Consider the following 25,695-nt stretch of genomic DNA (forward strand, 5'->3'; position numbering starts at 1 on the left):
CGTCAAACAATTCTCGTCAATCAATACCATCAATCTCACCTCAATCAACCTCTAGTCAAGCTTTCAGTCAAATGTCATCGTCAATCGACCTCTTTAACATACGTGGGATTCCTACGACTGTCCCTTTACTACATGGTCGACAAATTTCTTTAGTCGAAAATAATCTCTTGTGGCTTCTTGAAGTTTTCCCTCACCTACCTTCTTACATCCCTTGAGATTCTTTGTTTCTTTCCCCGGAACCTGTTTCACAGTCTTAAAAAACTAAACCTCAAAAACAAGACACCGACCAGGGAACTGTTTCAAACCCTCCCTCGAAGTTCTCTGGCCCATTATCCGTTGAACTTAGACACAACATTTACCAGACTCCTTCCCCGCCAGAGCTGGGAGACACATCATCCACTTCATCATCCTCTCCCTAACGGCACCCCCATTTTCTGCCGATACCTCTGAAAACAGTACTAGAACTGTCTTTAGAAGTATTAGAAATTAGGAAGGAGGAAGAATCTAGTAATAGCGAAGACGCTAACAGCCATATAAAAATGGAGCACGGCATGGCTACATCCTCCTTTCCTATATCGTTAGGAATAGGAGGAATTTCGTTCGCTAGACATCTCAAGGATGGTCCATCGCAGGATTACATTGAAAACTGTTTGGCGATGGCCGCTCTGACTGGTACTGCCACAACACGATACCATGACATCATTGCCAAGAGTGTTTTCGTCCAGGGTTTGAGAGGAAAAGGACTCACTTGGATCGTTGAATGAATATATTAAATAGATTATGGAGGACAGGGATTGATAAAAGAGTATTAAGCAGTATAAGAACAACACCCTGTCTTTCAAACAATACTACTCACAACCCAGCTAGCATAAGTCCTCTTGAACATGACGCGGAACAAGATGAACAACAGTGAGGCTGGACTCATCACTGTGGTAACTTGGTATGGTGACATTCCACGTGGGTCATGTTTCACGTTCAGCGTCACGTACAAAAGCAGCCATTCCAAAAGGGAAAAAAAGGGGGGAGGGGGGCAGGGGGAAGATATTAACGGAAAGAATACTCCGTAGAAGATAGAGAAGAAGGAAAAGGCAGCCAAAACGAAAGCAAGAGAAATCGAAACACAAGCCGCAGCCCGCCGTCAGAATGGCCATGGAGCATCAACGTCCCAAATCGATCAACACATCATACAATAGCTCACTGCCTCTTTCAAGGGGACCAAGCCCGCCAAAGGCTCCTGGCAATTGATTGAAACCCCACACCGATGACATGGCTCAAGGCTGCGGCTTGCACACAAAAAAGTCGGTACCCGCGTTGTAGGCGTTGGATGCGTGCATGTCGCCAACTGCGCTGCCAAGAGGTCCCGGCCGGTCATGGCAAACGTAGTCGTCGGGGCTATATGCGGCAGCGGCAGCGGCAGCAGCAGCAGTGGTATGGTAGCCCTTTTCCGGAGTAGTCGATTGTGTCTGCGGGTCAAGAGAGTACACTGCAGGCATGGGCGCCAGCCCGACGCAGGGAGCTGGCAAGCAGTCGAGGCACATCGCAAAGTTCCGAGGCACCATGTACGCTTGTTCCTGCCTGACGCTCGAGGCAGGGGCGTCATACTGGATGCCGTCTCCGGCCCGGGGACGCAGGTGAGTCATCTCTAGTCGGCGCAGTTGCTGCTCCAGCACGTCATTCCTGTGAAGCAGTTGCTGCACAAGCGCCGTGTCTTTGTGGTACGTCTGAAGCTCAAATATCTCCCTTTCCAGACTTCGAATGTAGTCCTTTATCTTGGCGCGTCTGATGCGTTGGGCTTTGCGGTCCATGGCACGTTTATGCTCAATCTGCGAGGGGCTGAGATTGCCGAGGCGGCTGCCGTGTCCTTGGGATGCCGTTAGCATGATTTTGACCAACAGAGCGTGGTATAAGCAGATGAATCAGGAAATTGAATGCATTGCATCGATGGATTGGACAAAGCTTCTCGTACGTATGGGCTTCTCAGACGATTCGCAGTCTGACATGGCGAAAGTTAAGCTGAAAAGGCCTTTTTTTTTTTTTCAAGATAAGAGAAGAAAGAAAAAGCCAAACGCAAGGGGAATATGTCTGCGACGCCGGGTTCCGAGTTCCGGGTTTTGAGACCACTGCGGATGCTCGAAAGAAACGTTGGATGGAGCCTGAAGTTTATCATTTTTATCATTCGCGATGCCCAAGTCAAACGTCGATGTGCGTTCCCGTAGACCTCGGCAAGTGCAAGTGGGAGCTCATGATGCCGTTGCCTTCGTTTGAGTAGATCTGTATTCACCTGGTCAGCCCGGCCAATCGGGTACTGCCGTCTAGGGCCTGCACTCTGACGCGACTGCAACCACGACGGATTTGTTTCCGCTCTGCTTGCAAGGTGGGGTGCTGTTGCAAGAGAATGTCATGGATTGCACTTGCCTCTGCCACTCGGCGGCTTTGCTGGATTCCATCCTCACTCATGAGTTCAAGCTAGCATACAACCTGCAGCTATCGTGCGAACCTTGGAGACGGCACCCGATGGGAAACACGACAAGAGGCGAAAATGATGGATCTTATATTTGGGCAGGGATGTTTCTGTCTCAAGCCTTTTGTTGCACGGAAATGGATTAGTCCAAAATCATAAATCTGTGCCAATGGCTGTCGATGTTACTAGTACTAGGAGATGCCCGCATTTTCGTTATTTTATCTGGACTTACCTTTTCCCTTTCCCATGCTGCTAGTCAAGCAACCAACTTCACGTCAGTAGGAGCCGTTGACCCATCTGAGAGCGGCAAAATACAAGTTTCCTTTTCGGCAGTCGTTGGGTCCGTCGTGCCCTCAAGGGCGTCGGCCTTTGCCACCGAGGTTGGAGGGCAGGCAGCCTGGGCAGGTGCGTTATCGAGCACATGAAACTTGGGAGCCTGCATGATCCTTTCGCGGGACTTTCCTTTGCAGGCTGGCAGCTGTACACCGGCCTAGCAGATCCCTGCTCGGCAGTGGGCACTGACAAAGTCTGCAGGCCGTCCTAGCCATCGGGTTCACCTCTGAAGCAGAACTCGCCGGCCGCGGGCGGGGAAACAACATTCGGGGCTGATCAGCAGTTTCAACTTGGGCGGTGGGAAACCAAAGACCTGAGGCTTCTCGGTTAGAAAGGACCAAAAAGGACACATCCTGAACTCGAGACGTTCATGTCTCACATCAAATGACGGATGTCTGATGCGCCAAGTGCCAAAACCCGATCGAAACCCATGTCCATGCCCGTGCCCAGTGATTCTTTGGCAAAACCAGCTCGTAAACGGGCCAGCAGGCACAAACTAGGGTCGCTGGCTGCTGAGGCGAGGCGAAGATGGATGCGGAATCTTCATTCGGCAAGATCGAGGGACGGGCGGAATAAAACTGCCTGACGAGTCTAGCGTTGGTCGGCTGTTTTCCTTGCTCTTGAACCAATTGGGTAGTCGCAAGAGAAAGGAGGTAGGTACCTAACGGTAGGTATGGTTGGTACCTATTGCGAGGTACTCGGGCACATCCACCCCCAATTCGTCATCCAAGTCGTCCCGGCTATCTAACGCTATGCAGCCTTTACTAATTAGCTGCGAGGACGTGACCGGCCGAGTCGGCTTCTGCTGTTATATTGCTGCAGGAGTGACCCCCCTCGCTTCAGGATATCTCCTGGGCTCCATCCTACAGAGAATTTCCTCCTCCATTTTCACGCGGGCTGCGTGCGTCGCGGACACCAAGTTTCAGCGGGCCTCAAGCACCAGCGATGCAATGCTGAGCGATGCTAAAACGATGCCTGTCATAAACGACAAATCCCCTGACGCAGACCAAGGCACGGCCAATGGCCACCTTACCCAGCAGTTGTCCGCGGCCGAGTCGATATGGATTGCCGAGTCGCTCTCCCTGCCGCGCGAGGCCCTCTTTGTCGCCGTCGTTTGCATGGCGCAGTTTTGCACTCGTCAGTCCCTCCTCTCCCCTCCTTCATTCAGGCTTCCCTTCCCCACCCTTTTGCCAAAGATGAGGATTTAACGGGAGATAAACAGAGGCGGCGTACATGGGGACCCTCGTCCTCCTCCGCACCATAGGCCAGAGCTTCCACATCACTGAACCCGCGCGGCTGGCCTGGCTTGTAGCAGGCTATTCCCTCACCATCGGCACCTTTATCCTCTTCTCCGGCCGCCTGGGCGACGTCTTTGGCCACAAGCGCATGCTTCTCACCGGCCTGACCTGGTTCTCCCTGTGGTCCATGGTTGCCGGTCTGAGCGTCTACTCCAACTACAAGCTCGCCGTCTTCTCGCGCGTCCTGCAGGGTATCGGCCCAGCCATCTGCTTGCCCAACGCGCTCGCCATTCTTGGCGCCGCCTACCCGCCTGGACATCGAAAAGCCATGGTCTTTGCTTTTTTCGGCGCAGTCGCCCCGGTTGGCGCCGTCACCGGCGCCGTTTTCGCTTCCCTCCTGACCCTCGCTTGGTGGCCGTGGGCTCTTTGGGCAATGGCCATCTGGCTGGCTGTCCTGGCCGTGACGGGAACCTATGCCATTCCCAGCCCCTCCCCTCAAAAGACAGTGCCCCTCGCATGGGGGGATTCGATGGAGACGCTCGATCTTCGAGGCGCGCTTGTCGGCGTCGTGGCATTGATTCTGTTCAATCTCGCCTGGACGCAGGCGCCCATCGATGGGTGGGGGACACCCACCATTCTCGTGCCCCTCGTGCTCGGCTTTCTGCTCTTTCTTCTCTTTGGATTCATCGAGTTCCGTATCAGCAAGAAGCCATTGGTGCCCTTTGCCGCCATCAATGCCGACGTGGTGTTTGTCCTCGCAGCGGTGGCGTGCGGATGGGCTGCCTTTGGCGTCTGGTCGCTGTATCTCGTCCAGCTGCTCGAGGATGTCCGCGGGTTATCGCCCCTTTCTACCTCGGCGTGGTTCGTCCCCGTCGTCTTCTCGGGCGCCTGCGCTGCCGTCGTGACGGGCAAGCTGCTGGGCCCGCTGCAGGTAAAGCCGCCGAGCGTCATGACCATGGCGTTGCTGGCGTTCACCACGGGGGCGATTCTGACGGCCACGGCGCCGGCAAACCAGTTGTACTGGGGCCAGACCTTTGTCTCCATGCTCGTCATGCCCTTTGGCATGGACATGAGCTTCCCCGCCGCCACCCTGGTCCTGTCTGACGCGGTGCCCAAGAAGCACCAGGGCGTGGCGGCGAGCCTGGTGAATACGGTGGTCAATTACGGAATCGCGCTGGGGGTCGGGTTCGCTGGTACGGTCGAGGTGCAAGTCCATGGCCGGGGGAGGACGATGGATGAGAAACTGCAGGGGTTCAGAGGCGCGCTGTTCACCGGGGTCGGGTTAGCAGGGCTGGGGTTGGTGGTGAGCGCTGTGTTTCTCGCGAGGGAGCGGTTGTCAAGGTGATGCCCGTTCTGCGCGCCGTATTATGATGAACGCTTTAATGCAAGATGAGCCTTGGAAAGGACAATCCAAGATCCATGTGTATAAGAAAGGTATCAAGTCACTAAACTCACGTCTAATCTGTCTTTGTCCTCTGCGCAGCTCTCTCCCGCACAACTCAGGCCCAACAGACACAAATACGACGCAAATGTTCCTCTTTGTACGCTCTTTACCATGCACCCCGTCTAAAAAAGGCCACGCCCACTGTCTACCCAAACACAACCGTTTTCGACCCGTTCAAAAACACCTTTCTATCGGCATACCACCTCACGGCCGCAGCCAGAACCTGGCTCTCGACATTGGATCCCTGCTCGACCAGCTCCTTGGCGTCCATGCCGTGGTCGACCCTCGCGACTCTCTGCTCGATAATGGGCCCCTCGTCCAGGTCGGCCGTGACAAAGTGCGCCGTCGCGCCAATGATCTTGACGCCGCGCTCGTACGCCTGGTGGTAGGGCTTGGCACCCTTGAACGACGGCAGGAAGCTGTGGTGGATGTTGATGATGCGGCCCGACATGGCTTCGCAGAGGGTCGGCGACAAGACCTGCATGTAGCGCGCGAGGACGACGAGCTCAATGCCGTGCTGCTTGACGAGGTCGAGGATGCGCGCCTCCTGCTGCGCCTTGGTGTCCTTTGTCACGGGGAGATGGTGGAACTCGATGCCGTACGACTTGGCGAGGGGTTCGTAGTCGGCGTGGTTGGACACAATGACGGGCACCTACCGTGTGCGTCATCGTTAGCAAGGGTGCTTTGCTTTGCTTTGCTTTGCTTTGGTTGTTATTTGTTTCTTTTTTTTGCTTTTTTGGAATCCGCCCGCAAGCTGCCTGCCTGCCTGACGCACATAGAGCGGGCTGCATTGAACCTACCTCGATGCGCAGCTGCCCCTCCTTCATGCGAAACAGCAGGTCGTTGAGGCAGTGCCCAATCTTGGACACCATGATGAGCACCTTCATGCGGCGCGCGACGGGCCGGATGTCGTACGCCATGGCGTATTGGCCGGTCAGGGCGTCAAACGGGCCGACCAGGTGCTCCGCGGAGGCGACGCCCTCCCGGGGCGCAAAGTGCACGCGCATGAAGAAGCTCTTGGACACGGGGTCGCTGAACTGCTGCAGGTCGAGGACGTTGTGGCCGTGGGAAGCAAAGACGGCGGTGACGGCGTGGATGATGCCCGGCTTGTCGGGGCACGACAGCGTGAGGATGAAGTCGCTTTCGTGGGGCATGGCGGCATCGGGGGGGGGGGGGGCGCGCAAGGTGCGATTGCGCTGGGGAGGGGGATGGAAGACGAGAAGCGGGGGACGAGTTGGCGACGAGCGCGCGGGGTGGATTGACATTGGCGATGGCATTTGCGACGGCCAGTTGCGGTCAGTCGTTGACCCCGCTGGCTTATCGCTTATCGCAGGTCGGTCCCGCTCATCATGCTGGGAATTGATGCCATGTATGTCCGTGCCACTGGGCAAAAATCCATCAAACGAGTCTGGTTGATCCGTCGCATGAGTCTCGTAGATGTAGTGGATTGGAAATACAAATTTGGCAGGGATGCACATAGAAGGACTATTGGAGTTAGTAAAGACATGAAACTCTTTTTCTAACATGAAAAATATTTTCCCCCTTGGCCCCTTGGAAGATGTGCAAGCGTCAATATCTACAATTGGCTTTCCAAGTGGCCAGCCACCAAGGGAAAGGGAATTCGGCCCACAGCGTAATCTCCATCCGGTACGTTCTTGGCGACAAGTAACTTGGCCAGAAGACTGAAATTAAATTCAACCTATATCAAAAAGATACGTGGCTTGCCTCGTGTAGGTGAAGGGCGAGAATACTACTATGCAATTCAAGCAGTTTACAAATACTGGCGAAATATCCAGCTTTACTGAGAAATTTTAAAAAGGAAGACTATGTTGGGAAACTTTGGAAGTTGCAAAGCAAAGACTATCCCAGGTTGAAAGGACTTGAAGGAGAAAAACCACGACGCTATATGATGCCTCGATCGATGCGGGCTGTGTTATTGACCGACCAACTTTCGTAGCATGCATCGCAGCAGCCGTCTACCATAGCAAGCATTATATCGCAAGAGGGAACGCCATCGCGGCAGGCGTTTCTCTGACAACGGACAAGACGAACTTCAGAGGTTCGGAGCATCATTCCCGAAGACGACGACACGCTTCGATCGAGATCGTTGGCATTCCCCGCTAGCATCTGATTGGCACCGGCCCCTGCAGCCGTCGAGCCGTCTTGACTCAAGCCGTTACTTATGCACTAGTATATGTACTAGGGTAGGGCCTGAATGACGTTGACAAGCCCACGATTTGTTACACTTGGGCCTCTGGGTGCTGAGCAGGGTTCGTATTCTGCCAAGTTTGGGGCATTCTACAAGGCGGGAAATGGGCCCGATGTTGGCCATGGCTTACTACGTATGTAGCTCTGCAGGACAACTGAGCTTGTTGGCAAGCTTAAATTTTTTTTTTTTTTGCCTTTTCCTTTTCCTGCAGTGCGCTGACGTCAAGGTGCTTTTACGCTGGCCCACGATGCTGTGTGAGGACCTGGCAACTGTTATATAGATGGTGCTGCAGGCCTCTTGCGTCCATCTGCCATGGCCACGCATCCCAGCCGCGTTGTTTGCAACCAACTTAGCCTAGCGACCCCGGGTGCGCAAGTCATTATTCGTTTTGAACCACCATGGCTCTCTTCACACGCAAGGAGGAGAAACCGTCTGGCGGGGCCCACGCACCGACGAAAGCTCGACGGCCTCGTCGCTCCGAGCCGTACACGATGCATTCGCGGCCGACCTTTGGCCAGTGGCTCAAGCTCACGGGCCTGGATATCGCGACAATGATTGTCATGGGTGCGGTTGGTCTGGGAGTAAGCTGTTCCCCCTTCGTCGCCAAGCGAGCCACACGCACACGGCCATTCGGGTTGGCGTCGGACACTGACGTCTCGAAAAAAAAAAAAAAAAAAAACAGGTCTACATGGCGGACCCTGCTCCGTCGCGCTCCTTCGCCGTCACCTTCCAGGACGGGGAAATCGTCTACCCCGAGTTCGCGTATCCGCTCCGCGACGAAATCATCCCCATCTGGCTCGCGGCCTTTCTTGCCGCCATGGTTCCCATCGCCGCCATCCTGCTGGCGCAGATCCGCGTCCGCTCCTTCTGGGACGCCAACAACGGCGTCGTCGGCCTGCTCTACTCCCTCATCACGGCCGCCGTCTTCCAAGTGTTTCTCAAGTGGCTCGTCGGCGGGCTCCGCCCCCATTTCCTGGACGTCTGCAAGCCGGACGTGTCGAGGGCCAAGGCGCTCGCCGGGCTCAACGCAAAGGGCTACCAGCAACTGTACTTTACGCCCGACATTTGCACGGGCGACCGCAAGGAGATCAACGACAGCCTCGAGTCGTTCCCCAGCGGCCACACGACGGCCGCGTTTGCGGGGTTCGTCTACCTGTCGCTGTACCTGAACGCCAAGCTCAAGGTGTTTTCCAACTACCACCCCGCCATGTGGAAGCTGATCCTGGTGTACGCGCCCGTCTTGGGGGCGGCGTTGATCGGGGGGGCCCTGACGATTGACGAGTACCACAACTGGTACGACGTGGTGGCGGGAGCCGTCATCGGCACCGTCATGGCGTTTTCGGCGTACAGAATGACGTACGCGGCGATATTCGACTGGCGATATAACCACGTCCCGCTCAACCGGGGGTCCGCGTTTGGCTTCGGCAGCGGCCGTGACGACGGGGTGGATGCTGTGTTTACGAGGAGGGCAGGGTGGGGTCAGGGCCGCGTCGTTGGAGAGAAGGGGCACGTCGGGAACGGCGTCGATGGGCACAATCATCAACAGGGTGCCGATACCACCGGGCCGTCGATTCCGCGACGGGCAGTTGGTGGGCGCGGAGACGACATGGTCTAAGGGGAATGTCGAGGCTGGTGTTTCTCGGAAGACGCGATATATCCCTGGGTATGGCTTTAGATACAAGCTGCTGCTGACGTAATCCAGGATGTGATACGGTACGTATTCAGATCCTACGGAAAGCCCGTATCTTGCAGCTTTCCGAAAATAAAATACTTGCCCGCTTTATTTTTCCCCGTTTCTTGTTTTCTTCTTTTCTTTCGCGAGATTCCGCGCCACTTGTCATCTGCGTGGAGCAAATGCATCAAATGGATGGGCTGAAGGCTAGGCTTTGAAGTTGACGGTACGTACTGGTCGGAATCCCTGCACGTAATTGGCTGGTCCTCAAGGATGGCCTCTCTGGGCGGCGGGCATAATTAGCTGCAGGGCGCTCCACCTCGCGTGGTGCACGCGTAAACTACAAGGGGCATATCGTCAGCCTCACTATTTTACTCCATTCTTTCCTTGAGCGATGTAGGTACTACGTCATCGTAGCTTATTATTAGCACTACATATGATCCTATGCCATCGCATAGACATCCAGAGTATCCCCCGCTTGATATAGAGCAAGTCCAATATATCCGCACGCATCACAGACCACGACACCATCAGGCCGCAGAAAGCTCACTGCACCACCCGTATCCGTGTCCCAAGCTCCCCCTTCTCGACCTGCTCCACCCTCTCCTTAACCTTTGCCCAAACCCTCTCGGCCACCTCTTCCACGCTCCCGTCCGCATCGAGAACCACCAGATCCTCCTCCTCCTGCCTCCATTGCGCGCCTTGCAGCCCCCCCAGATCAGCCAGAATCTCCTGGCCGTGCACGTCCTTTCCCCCCATGCCGAGGCACCAGAAGAGTTCCCGCACTGTCTTCTGCATCTCCGTCTTCTCGTACACCTCGCTGCCCCAGCCGCCCCTCGCCCTGGCAGCCGCTTCGTCCAAGTCCAGGAAGAGCACCATGTCTGGCCGGGGCAGGCCGCGCTCGGGGGCGCGGGCCCAGGACAGCGGGAGCGACGGATTGCGCTTGGCGGCGGAATACACGATGCCCGAGTGGTAGAAGCGGTCGCAGATGATGGTAGTTCCGGAGGCGAGCAGTGATTTTATCTGGTCGCTAGCACCTAGGTTAGCGTGAGGGAAAGCCAGCAAGCGGCAGCGTGACACCTACACTGCCTCCCACCGGTTGGCACTAAATAGCAAGTGAATAACATGGTCTTCGACCTGGATGTTGCTCTTGAGGTAGGCGTCAATTATCTGCCCGATTGGCGTGGTCCTATCTACAGGCCGTTAGCGGGTGGAAGATGGAAGGCTCTGTTTACCACAAGAGCCTTGTCTGCAAGACGCAAGTACGTGAGTTACGTTGAGACTCTCGGTTGACGAGACTTGGGATAAAGAGGCGGTCAAGCAAGTCGCTACAAAATAGTCGAGTCGCTGTATCTTGACTCGCACGCACAAGCAAAGAACGACGACAAGTGAGCAAGGGGGAAAAGTCATGGCAAAAGTTGCAACCGAAACACACGCACAAGTGTCAACCAACAGGCAGGAAGGGAAGATCCCCTAGAAAAAAGGACGACGGAAACACCCACGCACAGCAAACAACAACACTCGGCAACGGAAAAGCCGACAAAACCAAAGTAAGGCAAAAGCACGACAAAAGGCAACCCACCCGGAAACCTCATAACCTTGACCGCCCTCCCCTCCTCCACAAACCGCTGCTCCAGAAGCTTCACTTGCGTCGTCTTGCCGCTGCGATCCAAGCCCTCCAGCACAATAAATGCTCCCCGCTTGCCATCGTGCCTAGCCGAGATGTCGGTCGCGACCGCGTCGCCGCCAGAGTAAGAAATTGCCGCCGTGGCAAGGTCGCTTATTGACGCCATGGTTGTTGTTCATTCGTGGAGCGGTCCAGGTGAAGGAGGCCTGGCGCGAGTTGGCGCAATGTGGAAAGAAGTGGGGAGCTGAGCTGCCCTGCCATGAGGGCCTGTTCGCACAGTGGCCTGAAGGCGAAGCTCTCACAGTGTGAATCAGCCCCTAATATGACCATATAGAGAGTCTGGTTCTTTTGTGGTTCTTGAGTCTCGCCCGCCAACACTCCGTGTACTCCGTACGTATAGTTGCACGTGCTTCCAGAGAACGGTTTTGGCGACCGAGGATAGCAATTCCATAAAACGCCGCCAGGCAGTTGACAACTGCAAAGTACACCAGACACTATTATACCGCCAACTCCAGCAAATTCATCGTCTCTCGATGCCCAACCAACACGCCAGTGCCGCAAAACTCCATTGCCCACAAGGTCAAATTCCCAACAACGAAACCCTCAGAGGACAAATTCCCAAACAAAACACCCAGAAGAATAGATATACCTTGCGTTCATCTTCACATTCACACATTACGGCCGACTATTAAGCTAGTAGGAGCGCATCAAGAATTCGCAGCCACAGGCTCCTTTTCGTCCTTGGCACTATCACTCTCCCATAGATCAAACGTCTCACCAGTCCCTTCAAGTGGTTGCAGCACCGCCGCCTGGGATAGAGACTCAGTCTTGGACATGAGCTGGTCAATTTCCTTGAGAGAGTCAATGCTTTCCAGTCCAGGCGCGGCCGCAAAGTCAACGCCTTGGACATTGTGAGCGTCTTCGTCAGGCTCAGGGTGGACTTGGTCCTCATCGCCGTATATGATGATGAGAGATGTCTCATCACAGCCGTCGGCGTAAAAGTCAGCAGTGTTCATCTCGCCAAGTGCGACACGCTTCTCCTCTATGTCGTGACTGGCGGCAGCTCGAGAGGAACGTCGCGTAGATGCTTGGGAGATGTGGTCGCACGGAGGAATATTCTCCTTATCACGGCCCTCTTCTGTCTCCCGTCTTGCTTTTTGCTCACTCTCCTCATCTGATGAAATATCCAAGATGCAGGTGCTATGCTGCAAAAGATTGGTCATTTCTTGCTCGGGAGAGTCCTCGTGAATGTCGAAGAACCAACCAGCCTTTATATCAGGCTTGCTGAATGACGACGGCGACGTGCTGCCTTGGGAAAGCGCATTGGAACGAGGCCGGGAGCCGTAGCTGGCAATAGTTCCTTTCAACGCGGCATCAAGTGAGAAAGGAGCGGCTGATGAGTCTAGGGAGAATAATGGGGAATCCACGCGAGCAAAAGGTCTAGCAGTTCGTTGACGGTTGGAAAGGATGCCAGGTCTCTTGCCACGAGTGGGAGATCGTCCCGCAGGGGCAGGAACAGAGCACGACTTGACGAGAGTGGTGTTGAGCTTGGCAAAAGGCGACTTGGGCTGCAGAGTTCGTCGAGGAGCGGTCGAAGCTTTTGCAGGGCTTACCAGCGCACTAGGAGTGAGAGTGTCCTGCCTGAGGACAAAGGATGAAGGCTTCTTTGAAACGTCCTTGAGCGTGGTTCCTGAGAGACCCTTTATGCGCTTAGCAAACATTAGAGGGTCAATATTTTCAGAGTCGTCCTCAGGGTCTAGAATTCCAGCCTTGCGTTTAGTGTTTGAGGGAGGAGTGATGGCTAAATAACAGGAATCAGTCAAGATCTTTATTAACTAGGGCAGGAAGAGGAGGTTTTAAACAGATGCTAAGCAGGCTGGAGCATAATCAAGTCTATGGCTTCGTTTTACACGTACCATTCTGTCTATTCTTCAAGCTTGTTAGAGTCTGCAAGCGGGCTCCATCCAAGGGAGCAAAGGGCTGACGCGAAATGGCAGCCATTGCAGTGGAATGACCACTAGCTAGTCACGAAGGATGCCAAAGGGATTAAGACGTGGTGAAATACCAAAAGGGTATTGATTGGTTCCCTTGCCCGCAGTGGCCTGTTTTGTGTGCGCGAGTGGTTTTGATTTCTCTTTTGCTTGTCGCGTGTCGAGTTGGCTCAACAGGAGGCAGATCCTGATGTGATGGCACCCGAGCAGGTCACCTTCGGTTTCGAAGTGTGGTGTAGGAAAGAAGAATACTGGTCATGTAAGTTGCGTGTTTGTATTCCGTATTCTCGATACTCGTTGAAAGAATTATGTAACGCTTAAGTGGCGTGGTGGATGTTGTTGTTTATCTTGTGGTTGTCTGTTATTCCAATCCAAGAGTGCGTGTTGACCATGAGGGTAGAGAAGAAGTAGCAAAAGTGGGATGGAAATAGTCGGTCGACGCGGGACGCGCAAGGTAATTAATAAGGCGAGAGCAGCACGCTAAAAAGACAGAAGGATACATCTGGTAGAATCCAAGGAGCAGCAGCCCTGGGGCGAACAAGCAAAAGAGGATGGCAGTTGACGAGTACAGGAGCAGGGGCTATGCCGAACAGGAGTGCAGCTTAGTGTCGCAGCGTGGGAGCACTTGGGTCTGGTCTGGCCAGGCCTGAGTAAACGGTCAACGGCTGGGGTCAACCGGTCTGGTCTGTGGCGCGAACAAAGCATCAAGTAGAGTAGAAGCGTACAGAGCCCTGTAGTGGAGGGAGGGAGTCGCGCCTGGTACCAGACAGTACTCCGTACGGCGTGGGCAAACAAGGCACAGCAGGCTGGGGCTTTCTCCATCGGAATTTGGGCTGCAATGTCAGCAAATGGCCAGGGGTGTGGCGGCCGCCATCTTGCAGGATGAACAGCCCCAAACCAGGCCGGGACGAAGAGGCCCGTGCTTCCAGTCTCTTCACTGGACCAGACAGCTACCTCATGACACGTTTGGGCCCTGATCCAAGCATGTTGGTTAAGGGGACATGAGCTCTGCAGCAACACCAAGTTTTAGCAAGCGCCGGCCGGAATATCTGTTCTGTTCGTGGCAAAAGGGAGATGCAGCGACCTGTATCCAGTGTGGGAATGTTGGGACATGATATTGACCTGCTACTCCGGACTCCATACTCATTGCACGCGCTAAGCACGGGTGAGGAGGAGTTCAGCCATTAGCGCTGAAGTGGCGGGGCCTCGATTGGCAGGCAACAAAGGTACGGAGCACTCCGTCCTCCGTACATGCATGAAAATGCGCGGGATGCACTAATTACGGAAAATCCGAGACTAGACGCGTTCTTTTTTTTTTTTTTTTTTTTCCTTTTCTTCCCCCTTCACGGGCCACATAATGGGACGTGGACGCGCAGGGATGGAGGCATCCCCCCTCTACGGGCTGTCGCGGCTGTCTACTCCGTACTCCGTACCTATCCGGCTAACTGACCAGCCGGAGAAAAATAATCTCCGTTTGAGGCGCACTGGTTGAAAGTGCTCTCTTGGCACTTGCCAGTCGACTTACTTTTGTCTTTTGTCGTTGTGGATAACGGCAATCCACTGAGTGTTCCTGCTCCGTACAAAAAGGCAAGTCCCGTCAACGGGACTTGGCACCTTCTCCTTCCAGCCGTGTGGAGTACGGGCTGTCCGCCAATGCACGTGTCAATACGCGCCGAGAAACCTGGTTGGTGCCCTGCCCATCGCCTCACACCAGACTCGTTCAAGAACAATGTCTTGCCCCTGCAGGCATGGAGCCTCTCAAGGCCCATGTTATTGGTCCAGCGGACGCGTACAGTTCTGCACGGGATACTTCCTTAAAAAGCTCACTTCCATGGCAGCCAACCATGCCGTCCGTCACTGATGAATCCCACTTGACTTGCTTGCCGCTGGGGTCATCTTGTCCAAGGCTCTGCACAGCATCCCAGCCAGCAACCATGCGACCTCGCTTCGTTTCGTCCCAGGGCCAGTATCTAGGGCCCCAGACCCATGCGGCCGAGATAAAAAAAAAAAAAAAAAAAAAAAAAAAAGGACGCCATCTCCTAGTACATATTACACGCCCGCGTCGCTCTCGCGTGTTGTTCGTGTCGCTCCACGCTTGCGCAAGAGATATCCATGGACTATCGATAGACCATCTCCGTACGGAGTACGGACTACGCAGACGGACAGCCCTTATTGCGCCCATTGCTCCTTTCTCCTCCTGGAAATTAGCCCCAGGCGCATGACCTTGTCGTACCCTCTATGCACATTGTTCTGCTGCTCATCACTCGATTTCTTCACAAAAGCTCTCTTGCTGCAATACCACTGGACAGCATTTGACCGATCCTCATGCCCGGCCATTCTATTGCCCGTTTAAAACCCCCGTCATTCCATCACGCCTTTTCTGCCACACCTTGCAGAAAAGGCCATGAATTCAGCTACAAGTCGGGGATTACACAAGGCTTTGACTGCGGTGCCATACATGAATAAGTGTTTACAAAACGAACGGAATCACTTGCTCACGATGCGTCTCTTAATTCACGATCTCGGCAACATCAAGACCATACATAAAGTGATATATATTGCAGAGTGATCTGTTCATTCCATCAACGTGCCTGAATCAACACTCACACTATCTTGTCTGTACTTCCACAATGCTTTTCACTCCCAACAAATATATCCGCGTCAAGGTAAAGGAAGATAAAAAGAAAATGGACCCGCCGGGAATTGAACCCGGGACCTTTCATATGCAACTATTACTGATTGCTCGTTTGAGCTTTCACAGGTGCGAAACGAATATCATACCCCTAGACCACAAGCCCAATCTAACCCTTTGCAGAACGTTAAGCTGCAAGCAGCAGATAGCTCATTGACTCCTGGCGCTCCCAAACTCCTACGGAGTACGGAGCATCAATCGTCGCCCTCGCCACCCACACCATCCCCCAGGTCGCGTTGTATGCGACCCAAGCTTCGCCCACCACCTACCTACCACCTAGACATTCCCCGCACCAGCAATCAGGCATCGCCGTCCATGCCTCCAGAGCCAATAGATCGCTCGCGTTGCCTGTAAACGAAAGCACACCTTGGCACTTCGGACGCGATAACGGGCTAGCCCTCCCAGTGTTACCTCACAGCTGTGGCGACTCGAAGCAATAGCCAGTTCCTAAACGCCCTGCAATACGTCATGTCCAGCAGCCATTGTGTACGCTCTGGTAGTACCGTCTACTGACGAACCATTATCGCCCCATCCCATACCGAGATGCGAGGAAATGAATCATCTCTTGTTCTAAAATTGATACTGACCCAATAGATGTAACAATTTCGGCAGCTACCGCAACGCACTGCAACGCATTGTGAAACACCCAGGCATATTCTAGCTAGGCTTCGGGCAATCGAGAGCGGATCACATCCTGTCCAAGTTCAGTATCTTCATTGAATCTTGCTGTCAGGCTTAGCTTTTGTTGCCCTTGCCACGAGGGTCACCGACATTTAGATACTCGACGAACTGCCCTTCCTCGGGGGTGTCATGACAGGCCAATAGGTTTCAGCTCGTGCAACTGTAATACTTGCACACTTGCGCGAGTAGAAAAGGTTCGATGCGTAGCAATACATTACTTGTCATGTTGCCAAGCCTCCATCTCGTAGGTTATGTACCTACTATTACCAGTCCACTTCTTTAACAGTCATAAGCAAGCACCAGGTACGCCCCCAAATGGCCTGTCGACCAATCATGACTAAAGGGAATAGAATATTCCTGATTTTACATGCGGACCTTCAATAAACAAAGTAATTATAATTTCCAGTCGGTATAAAGAAATATATCGCATATACTGAAGCTATTTCGCGTGGCGATGTACCGGCAAGGTGTTCAGAATACCTGGGAGGTCCGGCGACCTAGCTGGTGCCATTTGACTGCCAAATGGATAACTTGCAGACTTGTCACTTGCCGAATCTCCGGCTTCGACGGTTGTGAACGCGCGACATTCACTTCAAATCAATAAACCTCAAGCTGTAGATTAACCGATGCTGTATAAAGCTATTCCAATACTAAAAAATACTGCCATTTGCACCATCGAGACATCACCGACAGCTTCACCATCATATCCTTCATTTTTAGTCTTTGTTGAGCTTGTGCGGCACCGGTAGTTTACTCTCCTTCTTCATCACTTCATGGCCCTCAAGATTGTGTGTCGTTCGAGACTTGAGTAGGGAATCAATTTTGGCATCTTTTTCGAGATCATGTCCAGGTTTGCCTGTACTTGTTGATGAAACGGCCGTGTCATCGTTCAGATGATGAAGAGATGGCTTGGAAGAATGAATCGTAAAAGGCTTGTGGACGCCAATGTCGTGTTGATTAGGATCACCCTGGATAGTGTTAATGCTGACGTCTTTATCGAGGTCGTGGCCACGACGTAGCGGGCCGGAATCCGTTGTTTCATCATCTCCCAAACTGTGATGGACGGCCGGCTTGGCCCAGTCTGTGACTGGATCGCAACACAGTTCATGGTCAGAGTCCGAGATAGGGGTCCTCACAGGTGTAGTAGCGTCTTCGTTCAGCTGGTGGGACAAACTATTACCACTGTGGTGGGCTTTGATCAGGGTGTCGGTCCGCAAGTCATGCAGTGAGTTCGCGTTCCCAGTCACGACAACTTCATCGTCTGCCAAAGCATGCTTTCCCACTATCTTGGCGATTGTGGGTTTCAGCGGTTTTGAACTTTCCTTGTCTGCTCGGCCATCACCCTTCTCAAGGGGAACCAAATACTAATCATGGTCCAGATAGTGAACTTGCGGGTAAGCGGCAGTATTTGCTGGGCTCAGAGCATCACTGCTCAGTTGATGGCTGGCGTTCTTGCGCTGAGCTGCATCATGAGCATGTAGTCAGCAAATTCGTCGTGGCTCTTTTTCCAAGGACAGAACTCTTCACCTTGTGTGTTGGTGGACTTGCAAGAATCTGGGCTCAGATATGTCATGGGAGTCTGGGAATGGTATTGACGGGTGCTGGACTGGTCGTGGTTGTGACGTCCCTTGAGTTTCCTGTGCTGCTTTTCTCGAAGCAAAATTTCTTGCTCATTTCGAATCATCGTGAGACAGGGGCAGCAGAAGGCATCGTACCAGTCCGAGAAGTCAGTGCCGTCAATGCCATAAAAGGTACGAACAGTTGTCTGGAGCTTTGCCAAAAGGCAGCCATAGACTACACCCTTGTAAATGTTTGCTCAGAAATTCGAAAACGTGATCCAAAACTACTCACATGGAAGGCAAAGGCCAAACTGAACACAGTCCGGATTACAGCAACCACGATTAGGAACTAACTCGGTATCATGACCGGAAAGAGCTGCCTTGAGACGCTGAGAGGTTCGGGAATATATTCCACATGGCCAGAATGTTGCAGCCAGGCAGGAGGTAATGTTGACGGCCTCACGGGCACCATCAGCAATTTGCCATTGCCATTGTCGTTTTCGTTCTTCGGCAGCCCGCTTCTCCATAATTGCGGAAGGACGGGGGGTGTAGAAAGGAGTGGGTCTGATCTGATACCAAGCTGGCTGATTCCGCAGATGGCTGAATCTGGGATCTTGTGTCCAATGGATCTGGCGATTCATACTCGGGCAGACCGTGACCGTATTTCGGGAGCTAGATTGCCTAGAGGGCTCCGCAAGATTAGCTTCTTCCCTTGATGTGTACGCATTCGCTTTTGTAGTGTCAGAAGGAAAATGCATGTACTTTGGCCACTGAACTACGTTTGAGAGGTTCACAAAATTTACGATTCTGTTGGAGAATAAGCGCCCTTGTTATGCCAGGAGGAGAGGGTGCAACTCAATCGGAGCCGGCCAATATGCAAGAATGGCGAGAAATATGCGACATGAAAACAATGCTTGAAGAGTGGAATGCAGATGAGAGAGCATGGGGAAACGAGGTCGAGGAGAAGAGTACAGCTAAGCAGCAAACCTGTTTCATCTCGAGGAAAGAAGAACCCGTGTAATTGATGCAGCAAGTGCAGGTGGCATCACCTGCCACGGCTCGGCCATCTGTTTTGGAACGGCAGTCATTGAGTGGCTCAAGATAAGGATAGCCTCTGCCATCTAATACTCTTGATTGTTTCAATGTTCTATCGCGTTTTGATTGCAACTTTGAAGCCTTCCGAGTCTCGATGTTATCTGCAGATTAGTTAAGTAGATGTTCCTAGATTGGGCGAGACGATTCTACAGCTGAAAGTAATGCAACAAGCTAGTGATAATTTTGCCCCGAAAACAAAAAAACGCACATTTCGTGACTGACCGGCAAAAGCCTTTTTGACGTTGCCGCAGCCAAGCTTCTTTGCCGTCTTAGCTGCCTCACACGAAAAGAAGGCCTGGGATGCGCTGCAGGGAGCCCTGAGGTTAGGGCGTGTTTTCGGCCCATCGGTCTGGTGCCAGCGGGCTAAACTGGAAGCTAGAAATTTGTGCAGTTGGTGAATCAGTCCACTATGACAAGTCCCAGCGGGAGCGGGTCAAGGGAGCGAGCGGGTCAAGTGAAATCGGCGCAGCACGGCAAATTCCAGTGCCAGATTCGGCTCGTTTTAGTATCACCCTTCGGTCAACTACAACTACTCTGGAGCACGTACGCTCCAGTAAGTACGAAGGCGCACTCCAAACCGATATCAGCATGCAGGCTTGACCTCGGCTTCGGCAGAAGCAGTCTGTGTCTGGTCCACTGACAAACCGTGACGAGTACGGAGTAAACGAGGTGGGCAGGTTCATGCGAGTAGAGAGGCCGCCGCATATGGTTCCCCAACAGTGTGCCAACCACCAAGCCCTGCGCTCCAGTTTCCAAGCCAGTTCGATCCAAACAAACGATCCGGGTGTCATGATAAGGGTGCATTATCGTCCGACTGATAGCTCCTACGCACGCAAGTACCTTAGGTGCTTAAGAGGTAGGAGGTGCCTAGGTACCTGGTACTCGCGGATACTGGAGAACCGGAAACCGAAGCTTGTTTTTGCCTACGGTACTTACACTGAAGCTATTACGGGCGAGTGCAGTTTACTTCCACGTAGATACCTGTCGCCTGACAATTTCTCCCAAGTCACTACATAGGCCTAGAATAAAAGAGTATGCCTTCCCACCACCTTCTTTGCGAAAAGGTACGTCTCAAACGAGTGCGAACCCGCGCGCCGAATAATTTGTGCAAGTCCCTTTATTTTTATAGTAAACTAAAGCGAGGTATATCTCTTTGTAATGGCGTGATGGTGTTTGCATTCTACTCCGTATATCCGTACACCTTCTATTCGTGCGCGATACTATAATACAAGAGATCGCGTTTGCAATTTGACTTTCACCCATACTGCCCTTTCAAAATCGCTACTGCCAGGGGTGTTTAGTTGCCTAGCGCTTTCCAATGTTCAAAGGGATCGGCGGGCCCGTCCACCCCAGTGCAGCCGCCAGTCTACCCCCTGGCTGGATGATGGCTACAAGTACCTATCTAGGATCCTCCAATCACGTCAAATACGCCACTGACTTGGCGCATCAGTGCAGGTGCTGGACAGGGGTTGTGGGGAACGGGGGCGGCAAATACCATGGTCATTCTTCTGCAATTTGCAAGTTGGCGGGGGGGATCTGCACTGCGCAGAGATACGGATCTGGATCCATGCCTGTAGGTATGTATCTCCTAAATCAGCAGTCGGTATCTGGATTCTGGCCGGGGCAGAGGGGATTGAATATAGAGACACATGATGGGCGTTGAGACCACTACGCTTACAATCGACCCGTCGCATGTGACACCGTAGGTACGCACCTAAGGATCAATACTTGAGAACTTTGAGGAGAAAAAATTGATCGAGGAAAGTGTGAATCATGCTTGCGCGGTGCGGTACATACATGTAGTATCCGTAGCTACCTTAGGAGGTACCTACCTCCTAGGAGGTAGGTAGGTGAGGTAGGTACCTACCTGGTAGTTTAGCAGCTGGCAGGGGTTATGGGGCCACCGACCCGACCCCATGTAGGTCACACCTGCTACCTCCTGGCCCAAGCTCGATCAACTGGTCCAGGAGATCCCCAGTCCCCAACCCGCACACACAACACAATCCACTCACCGTCCTCAAGCCACGCTCCATTCTGATGCCCTGCAATCATTTCGGCGTACGGAGTACTCCCCGTTCCTTTCCTTTGTGCTGCTTGTGTCCCTTCGATTTTGTCGGGAAGCGTTCCTCGGACTTGGCGATACTCGGGCCCGCGACCTTGACAAGTCACAAACCTTGGCGTCTCCCCGTTCATGTCCAAGCCCCGCCCGTTTAGCCTTGGGTAGGTACGCAGTTCACACGCGGAGCTTGTCTTATCTGTCACCCGCCGCATGGAGCCACTGTCTTAATTAATATCAATTGCCGGCATCAGGCGGTCTGTTCGTGTTGGTAGAGTAGCATTGTGGTCAACTTGTTCCCCTGCCACCGCCAGTAGTTAAAGTTCTATTGGCGTGGCTGGTACGGTTTCCACCGTCCACACTCTGTCGGCCCATGAACTTTTAATCCCCCAGGGGGTTTCCTTATGAAACATAACCAGGGAAACGGAGAAATGCAACATAAACCGGCGCTGCGAATCTTTCTCTTTCATTGATCTCTCTTCCAAACACTTCAATCAAGACCTCCCAAATTCTGATAGCCGAGTCTACAGTGGCTGTGGGGGTAGTGACGCCGCCACAACTCCTCTCCTTGCATCATATTGCGTACCTGGTATGTCCCATCTTGGCGTTTTGGTTTTCCTTTTCCTTTCCCAAGAAAGATGAGGGCCTTTTCTCTTTGGTTCTGGCGAAGTCTTGCTGTACCGCACCCTGCACGGCAGTTGACGATTTGCTTGACTTCCTAGGAATACATTTGAGCTCGCTGCTGATTTTATTCATCAACCTATTCTGACAGTACCTTGCACAGGGGCGCATGAGCAGCTGTATTGTCGGGATACAGTCTGTCTGGGTCATATCCGCCACACGATATGGCGACGCACGAAGAAAAGTCTGGGGGCCACTCCCTGACGGAAAGCAATTTGGCAGTGCCCGATGCCGCTGCCAAAGTATCATCAATACGCGTATTCTCACTAGAGAGAACAGCAAGCGGCACGACGGCAAGATCCGACAACAGCAACCCATTCGAGACTGATGTCGAGGCAATGGCCACAAACAACTCGATCGACAAGCCCCGAGCTAGCGTTGTCCTTACGCGGAAGAAGGACTGCCAGGTCTGGCCTAACAAAAGCGACTGGAAGCAGAGGGCCAAGGCAGGCAAGAAGAATCGCAGCTGTGCTTTTATGCAGAGATTCAGCAGGCGCACCAGAATCACCATGAAAATCCTCATGGTCGTTTTGGTTGTCAGCATCGCCATAGCTGTGGGGTTTGGCGTGAGCAGACCTCTCGGAGCCCCCATCTGGGGTGAAAAGAGCAAGAGCTCGTAACGGATCAATTTTCCACAACCGCTACGAGCTATTGGACACTTTGGAAAATTTCTGCCTTTATATTGCGCTTGCCGATTTCGATACATGATTGTAATGCCGCCGACGTCAGACCATCCTGTCGGCCAGCAGCTTGCTCCCTTCATCGGTATATACTTTCGCTACAAGACTCGACATCTGCAATCAGTTGCAATCACTCTTTTTCTTCTCCCAAGAGGCTTTGTGATTATTTCGCACTGCTTGATATCCCTCGGCAGGACTACCGATAGCAGAGGATTATTTGCATTAAAGCTTTGGCGTTTTGCGGCGTTTAGCGTCCAAGTGGGGACCAGGGATGCATGAGTTTATTTATGGGTCATCACAAGAGACAGATGTTATAGAATCGCATGGTTAGATGACGCAACGGGCATGGGCCCGAGGGACATGACTTTAGACGACTGTTGCGAGGATTCAGATGCAATACATTTGGCCGTGAAACGCCCATGTGAAGCGCTCTGTCTGTGCAGTTCTCTGGGACTGGTACGTGAAGATTGCCAACTCAAGGCGGTGACTGACCACGAAGAGGAAGTTGTCCACGGTCTGAGTCCTGACATCGAGATGACCGAGACCAGAAACAGCTCATCCTGTGCCCCAACACAGGCCATTGGCATCAAAAGTTCAAACCAGAGGGTTTCTATTGGAGGCCCGAGCCGGCTAGTTTTTCATGTCGTGCGGGATACATATCGTTGCGCAGCAGTAGGAGTCATTCTATCAGCCTACCAACTGGAAAACGAGCGAAGCGCCCAAGTCACCAGATGTCACATCCAAGTTTCGCACTTGCCAGCTGCCGCCTAGGACATCGACAAATTCGGCGGCATCGGACCTTGTTAATAACGGATCGAGTTGGCAAGCGCCCCGACCGTCGATTCAGGCGGTCTCTGGCATGTTTATGACAAAATTAGGTAGTGATTGCCCCAAAAGATGCTCGCGACGCGAAGCCACGACTTCACAGCGCCATTGTGCCGAATACCGCAACACCGAATACCGTAAGATTTCCTCTCCCGCATTTAATAGGACCTTTTCTGGAAGGACTTGCAGTAGAGGGGATTCCATCGCGGCGTTGCTGTGCGGCATTATTGTTCGGGGTATCGGAATAGCTTCAATCGGTGGCTAGCAATGACGACTGAAGATCCCAGCAGGGGATTCCAGAGAGCGGGCCGTCTTGTATCATGTGCACAATTGGTGAGATATCCGATGGCGGAAGCAGCGAACCTCCCGCCACGGGGCTGGGTGCTTGATACACCAGGTCGGGTCTGGTGCTTGCCAACTTGACCCTTCATTGATCCCTTCACGGCGAAGCAATAGTTTTGTTCGAGTCTGCAGGGTAATAATAGCTTAAATAGTAATAAGACAATCTTTCACCACTCCAGTGTAACAATCTGGTTCTCTAGTCGTTTCCCTTGGACTTCATGTAGTCTTCTGTGGGTTTCTTTGTCCGGAACCTCTAGCTTGGCAGCCTGGCCCAACGAGACATTGCCCTTTGATACGAACTCGCGCAAGAACGTGCAAAAAACCTCTCTTATTTACGCTACCAAGAAAAGGTACGTTTCAGAAAACCAATAGCCATATGTGTACTAGGAAGGTAAGACAGACTAGCATACAATGTCCTTGCGGTCTTCTTCACTGCCTTCGCCCCGCTGAGTCTCCATTTCATTATAAAAGAGGGACCATCAAGCGGTCGAGTGCCCGAGCCCTGTGCGCGTATATCGTTCTTAGACACCGTGATTAACCTTGAGAGTGAGGATAGTTCTGGCCTTACCTCCTCGCAGCAGAGAACCGCGCACAAACGACGTACTCGCCGGTATATGTCGTATGCTTTAGACACGCGCAGCAAAGGCATTTAACCTCTGTTACGACTTCGACCTCTGTATCATCTGAACCGCCGACTATAAGAAACACGCCTATGGCGCGTTTCTGGTGGGCCTGACGCTGACGCGAATTGGGGGTCGGGACGGACGACGACGCCGAAGCACGGGGCGGAGGTGACGACCGGTCCAGCTTAGAGGATGCCGACATAGCAATATTGCCCCCGCGTCGCGAGAAAAGGGGGGTCTGCGGCGGGGGAGGAGGGGGAGTCGAGGGCGCATTCGACGATAATAGCGCGGTTCCCTGCTGCGAGAAGGTAGGGCCAGAACTATCCTTACTCTCGAGGTTTATCACGGCGTCTAAGAACGATATACGCGCACGTGGCGCGGGCACTCGACCGCTTGATGGTCCCTCTTGGGGACCCTGACTATACTCAGGTCGTTTCCTTTCGTATTTCTGTAATGTGCATTGTTGCAAGGATGCGGTGATAGGGCTGGGGCAATCGGAGGCGCCTTGCCTGGTGCTTTTGGCGATACTAAGAGAGTTCGGGCATCCTGAGCTAATGCGAATGCGGAACATAGGGCTCGTAGCGTGTTGTAGTACGGGCTTCCTAGTTAGAAGATGAAGCCTCTATTAAGCTGTAATTGAACCTCGTGCGCTTGCTGCATTGTTGGACCATGCTCTTAGAAGATGTGTGCTAGCGAGTCGGCAGTCGATGGTCTACTAGCGCTAGTATAGACGCCGCTTTTATGGAGGATGGAGCAAGGCTCCCGAAGTAGCTGGCGGTCTACTTATTAAAAAGGGTTCTATTTCTTTCTTCGCAGTGAGCCTGAAAGGCGACCCCCAGGTCCTCATGTTTCTCATCGCTTTGATTGTAGCCACCGATAAGTTGTGCGACACGTCGTTGGTTTTCCTACTGATGATTAGTGAAAAATCATCTTGGGGTCTTATTCAATTAAAGGAAACTTACCGAGTAAGAATTATCTTCACATTGATATGTTTTCCCTGTACTGTTTCAAACACTATTAGAGTAAGCCTTCAGGTCCTTATCACTAGGGACATTGATTTTGATAAAGACAAGCATGATATCCATCAACGTGTCCTGATTTGATTGCCAGAAATACAAGACTTTTGTTAGGGACGTGGCTTTTAATTGAAGTGCCTGGGTTAAAAAATAGGTGAATTAAGTTTGGAAGAAGTCTAGTATAAGGCTGCACACCGGGAAAAAATTGACTTCATTCTTTCTGATCAGGTCTAGCAGCGGGGCCGCTAGAAGAGATGTGGTGGGGTATTGAGCCCGCCTGGCAACTCGCACCTCGATCCTATGTACCAAAACCCCCCCCCCCCAAACCGGATTGACCCCTTGCGCATTTTCTCAGAGCCTCTGGCCGCCGCTAGTCTACCCACTATGCACCTGCCGAACCAAGGTACAGCCCAACCTGTTTTACTTGGCCTCAATTGCGTTGCCCAGCGTGAGACTCCAACCAATCTCTA

General features: G+C 52.9%; 9 protein-coding genes across 9 annotated transcripts; 4 read left to right on the forward strand and 5 right to left on the reverse strand.

Moving 5' to 3' along the window:
• Positions 1-1,271: 1,271 nt before the first annotated feature.
• Positions 1,272-2,000, reverse strand: UV8b_07077 (uncharacterized protein; the record flags this gene model as incomplete). Its single annotated transcript, XM_043144574.1, has 2 exons — positions 1,272-1,861; positions 1,967-2,000. 2 exons carry the CDS (start codon positions 1,998-2,000, stop codon positions 1,272-1,274), a joined length of 624 nt encoding a protein of 207 aa, XP_043000509.1.
• A 1,765-nt stretch (positions 2,001-3,765) lies between these two features.
• On the forward strand, positions 3,766-5,377 carry UV8b_07078 (uncharacterized protein; the record flags this gene model as incomplete). The annotated part of the gene is made up of 2 exons (XM_043144575.1): positions 3,766-3,931; positions 4,017-5,377. The coding sequence occupies 2 exons, from the start codon at positions 3,766-3,768 to the stop codon at positions 5,375-5,377; spliced, it is 1,527 nt and encodes a 508-aa protein (XP_043000510.1).
• A 244-nt stretch (positions 5,378-5,621) lies between these two features.
• Positions 5,622-6,630, reverse strand: UV8b_07079 (uncharacterized protein; the record flags this gene model as incomplete). The annotated part of the gene is made up of 2 exons (XM_043144576.1): positions 5,622-6,128; positions 6,277-6,630. 2 exons carry the CDS (start codon positions 6,628-6,630, stop codon positions 5,622-5,624), a joined length of 861 nt encoding a protein of 286 aa, XP_043000511.1.
• A 1,453-nt stretch (positions 6,631-8,083) lies between these two features.
• On the forward strand, positions 8,084-9,300 carry UV8b_07080 (uncharacterized protein; the record flags this gene model as incomplete). The annotated part of the gene is made up of 2 exons (XM_043144577.1): positions 8,084-8,266; positions 8,368-9,300. The coding sequence occupies 2 exons, from the start codon at positions 8,084-8,086 to the stop codon at positions 9,298-9,300; spliced, it is 1,116 nt and encodes a 371-aa protein (XP_043000512.1).
• A 603-nt stretch (positions 9,301-9,903) lies between these two features.
• UV8b_07081 (uncharacterized protein) lies at positions 9,904-11,150 on the reverse strand (the record flags this gene model as incomplete). The annotated part of the gene is made up of 3 exons (XM_043144578.1): positions 9,904-10,387; positions 10,442-10,550; positions 10,940-11,150. The coding sequence occupies 3 exons, from the start codon at positions 11,148-11,150 to the stop codon at positions 9,904-9,906; spliced, it is 804 nt and encodes a 267-aa protein (XP_043000513.1).
• Positions 11,151-11,691: 541 nt separating this feature from the next.
• On the reverse strand, positions 11,692-12,985 carry UV8b_07082 (uncharacterized protein; the record flags this gene model as incomplete). Its single annotated transcript, XM_043144579.1, has 2 exons — positions 11,692-12,785; positions 12,901-12,985. The coding sequence occupies 2 exons, from the start codon at positions 12,983-12,985 to the stop codon at positions 11,692-11,694; spliced, it is 1,179 nt and encodes a 392-aa protein (XP_043000514.1).
• Positions 12,986-17,064: 4,079 nt separating this feature from the next.
• UV8b_07083 (uncharacterized protein) lies at positions 17,065-18,548 on the reverse strand (the record flags this gene model as incomplete). Its single annotated transcript, XM_043144580.1, has 4 exons — positions 17,065-17,691; positions 17,737-17,810; positions 17,876-18,142; positions 18,200-18,548. 4 exons carry the CDS (start codon positions 18,546-18,548, stop codon positions 17,065-17,067), a joined length of 1,317 nt encoding a protein of 438 aa, XP_043000515.1.
• A 3,355-nt stretch (positions 18,549-21,903) lies between these two features.
• On the forward strand, positions 21,904-22,359 carry UV8b_07084 (uncharacterized protein; the record flags this gene model as incomplete). Its single annotated transcript, XM_043144581.1, has 1 exon — positions 21,904-22,359. The coding sequence occupies one exon, from the start codon at positions 21,904-21,906 to the stop codon at positions 22,357-22,359; it is 456 nt and encodes a 151-aa protein (XP_043000516.1).
• An 84-nt stretch (positions 22,360-22,443) lies between these two features.
• On the forward strand, positions 22,444-23,190 carry UV8b_07085 (uncharacterized protein; the record flags this gene model as incomplete). Its single annotated transcript, XM_043144582.1, has 2 exons — positions 22,444-22,654; positions 22,751-23,190. The coding sequence occupies 2 exons, from the start codon at positions 22,444-22,446 to the stop codon at positions 23,188-23,190; spliced, it is 651 nt and encodes a 216-aa protein (XP_043000517.1).
• Between the last annotated feature and the right edge of the window lie 2,505 nt (positions 23,191-25,695).

Source organism: Ustilaginoidea virens, chromosome 5, assembly GCF_000687475.1.
Source record: "Ustilaginoidea virens chromosome 5, complete sequence".
In the NCBI taxonomy this organism is placed as follows: domain Eukaryota; kingdom Fungi; phylum Ascomycota; class Sordariomycetes; order Hypocreales; family Clavicipitaceae; genus Ustilaginoidea; species Ustilaginoidea virens.